Source organism: Phalangium opilio, unplaced genomic scaffold (genome assembly GCF_054372755.1).
Source record: "Phalangium opilio isolate 3A_F unplaced genomic scaffold, DU_Popi_V2 ptg000094l_1, whole genome shotgun sequence".
Lineage (NCBI taxonomy): Eukaryota > Metazoa > Arthropoda > Arachnida > Opiliones > Phalangiidae > Phalangium > Phalangium opilio.
This window is the reverse complement of record NW_028324199.1, coordinates 1,689,638-1,692,903: the sequence shown is the minus strand read 5'-3', so window position 1 is coordinate 1,692,903 and position 3,266 is coordinate 1,689,638. Positions and strand designations below refer to the sequence as shown.

The window sequence follows — 3,266 nt, the reverse complement described above, 5'->3', positions numbered from 1 at the left end:
ATATTGTTGTTTATCTTCATTAACTTCCCAAAATAATATGCCTTTTCCATAAAAATTCGATTTTATATTTACTTCCGATATAACATTACTCCTTTTTGCATAATATTGTTCTTTGTCCTATATACTTAATATAATAGATATTTCCCTCCCTATCAATCCCAGTTTGGGCGGAAACAACAACAGCTGTTTTGGGAAATAGCGCTGTATTGAGAAACGCGGAAACAGCAACCGCGGTTTTGCAAACCGCTGTTTTAGGAACCGCTTTATTCCGAAACGCTCTTTTGAAAACCGCTCAACTACCCGTGAATAGTTTTAAATTATCGGCACATCTCTTTTGGTTGCTCCCACAGCAAACAATAGTACATTGCGGGGTGTAAAGTTTTAGGATTTATCTTTACTCGAAAGTCGAAATTATTTACAAGTTTTTGGTTTTAAAATTTTAAGTTTATTTTCATTTTAAACGCCCGGGTTTGGTTTGGGGGCTCGCTACTTTATCGCAATAGTTTCTTCGACTTCAACATGCGATCTGTCGCTCTAAGGAGCATCGGGGTTTCTTCAAAAGAAGATGAAAAAAGGGGTGGGGGAGTGAAATTTCGAAGGTATTACTAGAGGTTAGTGCTCTAGAAGGGTTAAACCCCGGGTTGAATTTATTTTTCCCGTATTTGGTGAGTAGATGTTATTTTTAGTAGGATTTTATGGAATGTTTAAACACTCCCCTGCAAAATGCGATTAATAATAGATTACAAGCATTTTTTAACAAGAGAATAATTACAAAAAGGTTTTTAAAAAAATTAAATTAAAAGTTCATTAGTTCAATTATTAGGTAACTCTAATAAGTAAATTAGTTGGATTGGCCGTCTTATGACGTTTCCATTTGATAGTTTTATTAAACACGAACGTATTCTACCGTCACGTCCTGTTTGTGTAGCCCGATATTCCGGGTTTGACGCGGTTGTTTATCGTCATGTATCATGAGTACGTCTCCCGTTTTGAAGATGGAGTCTTTCGTTACGGTTTTGTCAATGTGATGGGCTGACCTCAGGTTCAATAGGTATTGAGACCTCCATCTTTTCCGCAGCTGATTCATCAACTGCTCTCTATATTTCCACCGAATTATTTGATCTTCACGCTTATTTGTGAATTTTTCACTAAGCTTGACCATTCGAATAGGTAAGCTTTTCAATCTTCTTCCTATCAGGAAATGAGCTGGTGTCAGCGGACTTGGCTTGTTTGGTTCATTATACACAAATGTGAAGGGTCGTGAATTGATCACGGCTTCAGTTTGAGTTAATACCATTTCTAGCTCGGTTTTGTTTAGCGCGGCTGATCCTAGTATTTTCATCAGCGTGCTTTTTGTTGATCGAACCATCCTTTCGTACATGCCTCCCCACCAGGAAGCTCTCTCCGCGATATAATGCCACGTGATTCCTTCTTTGCCGTAGTATTCTTCAATTTCGCGTGCACTTAGATTACGCCATATTTCTTTAAGCTCTTTTTCCGCGCGTTTAAACGTTTTCGCGTTGTTGCGTTGTCGCTGAATAAGCTACTCGGGATTCCCCGTCTTGAAATGAAAAGCGTCATGGCCAGCAGAAACTCTACTTTATTTAGCGATTCCACGAGTTCCAGATAAACCGCTCTGGTTACCGAACACGTTATTAAAAGGATGTAACTTTTTTCATTATGTTTTTCTTTTCGGTTTTAATTGGCAGTGGACCAGCGAATTCAAGTCCGATAGTTTCAAATGGCGGCGTTTACATTATGCGTGCTTTTGGCAGCTGGGCCATTTGTACTTTTCCGGCTCTTGCGTTTAACTTATTACACACTATACACTTTTTCATCAATTGTTTTGTTAATTGCAGACCAGATACTATCCAGTACGTTTCTCTTAGGTCGGTGATTGTACTCATAACACCGGAGTGTAACATATTAAAATGACTCCTTATCAGGAGTACTGACATGCGTTGTTTTTTGCTCATAATTATTGGATATTTTTGACTCATAATTATTGGATATTTTTGACTCATAATTATTGGATATTTTTGACTCATAATTATTGGATATTTTTGACTCATAATTATTGGATATTTTTGACTCATAATTATTGGATATTTTTTGACTATAATTTAGATTGGCTTCTTCAATCTTCCACCAACTCTGCACAGTCCTTCCGAGTCTAAGATAAGAGCTAGAGTCTGTTTTGTAATTGGTTCTTTGTTTTTAAAGGCTGGATATCATCGAAGTAATCCTCTAACTGGATGTCTCTAACCCACAGTTTTTCAGCTTTTTCTTGTTCATTTCTAGTTAGAGTTCCGTCGGAGGTATTAGTTTTCTTACACTTGTATTTTAATGTAAATATATACGCGGTGATTCTGATTACTTTCGATAGCGAGCTATGTTTGTTTAAATCTTATTATATTTAGATGTTATAGTAATGAACGTGGATCATTATTTAACTAGGAACATATTTGTGAAGGTTTAAATTGATTTGTTGTACAGTTAAAATTGTTATCATTTACATGGTAATAGAACGATCTTTCCTCGGCGGGAGTCCCTTCCCAAGAGCCCTAAATTTCCCTACCCTCTATACTTCTCCCCTGTCCCTAATGCTCATGCACTAGCGCCATCTATCTATTATATCACAAGGTGAATAATCTATCACCAAGGTCCTAAATAAGATTTTTTGCCGTAGCCTCTAAGTCTGGAAGTTGTGACGATGAGCTCTTTTACATTCCCAAAGGAGCTCGCGTGAAATTGAGAAAAAAAATTCTAAAATCTCTGCCACGACCGAGAACGAGCTTTTGAAGCAGCGCTCCACAGCGGTGGAGACTCGAACTAACATAGGTGGGGCTAATTTTAGGCTGATTAAGTTCAAGCATGGAGGGTTCATCCATGTGGACGGTGATAGTTTTTACATTTTTTACGGCGACGTCGGATGTCGTATCGTGCTAATAATTTTTAAAAACGATAATTAAACAAAATAGATAAATTAGAAGCCTTAGCTAAAGAGTTAAATGATAAAGCCAAATTCGATTTTCACATTAAAAAAACCCTTTAAGAAATGAAACCCATTTGAATTTATTGAAAGCGGCTGGCCTTAATTTAAGCCTTGGCCAGTTGCCACAGATTGCGTTCAGTAATAAGTGTTTAATAATTTATTTACGGGAAGTTGGTGAAACTAGGCTGAAAGAAAGGTTTCTCCGCCAAAATTCTCAACTTGGAACTCAAAATGATTTAGAAGAACTATTCAATTTCTATATGTCAGCAAC

At 37.1% G+C, this 3,266-nt stretch overlaps 1 protein-coding gene across 1 annotated transcript; it reads right to left on the bottom strand.

Annotated features, from left to right (window-relative positions):
- Positions 1-886: 886 nt before the first annotated feature.
- Positions 887-2,891, bottom strand: LOC149637885 (uncharacterized). The gene is made up of 2 exons (XM_089850794.1): positions 2,838-2,891; positions 887-1,543 (listed from the first exon to the last, which is right to left on the bottom strand). The coding sequence occupies exons 1-2, from the start codon at positions 2,889-2,891 to the stop codon at positions 887-889; spliced, it is 711 nt and encodes a 236-aa protein (XP_089706920.1).
- Between the last annotated feature and the right edge of the window lie 375 nt (positions 2,892-3,266).

Bases quoted from the DNA above. Each gene is read 5' to 3' on its own strand.
- LOC149637885 (XM_089850794.1), bottom strand. From the start codon at position 2,891: ATGGATGAACCCTCCATGCTTGAACTTAATCAGCCTAAAATTAGCCCC. The intron at 1,544-2,837 runs GTTAGTTCGAGT...AATCCCGAGTAG, and splicing joins CTAAAATTAGCCCCACCTAT to CTTATTCAGCGACAACGCAA.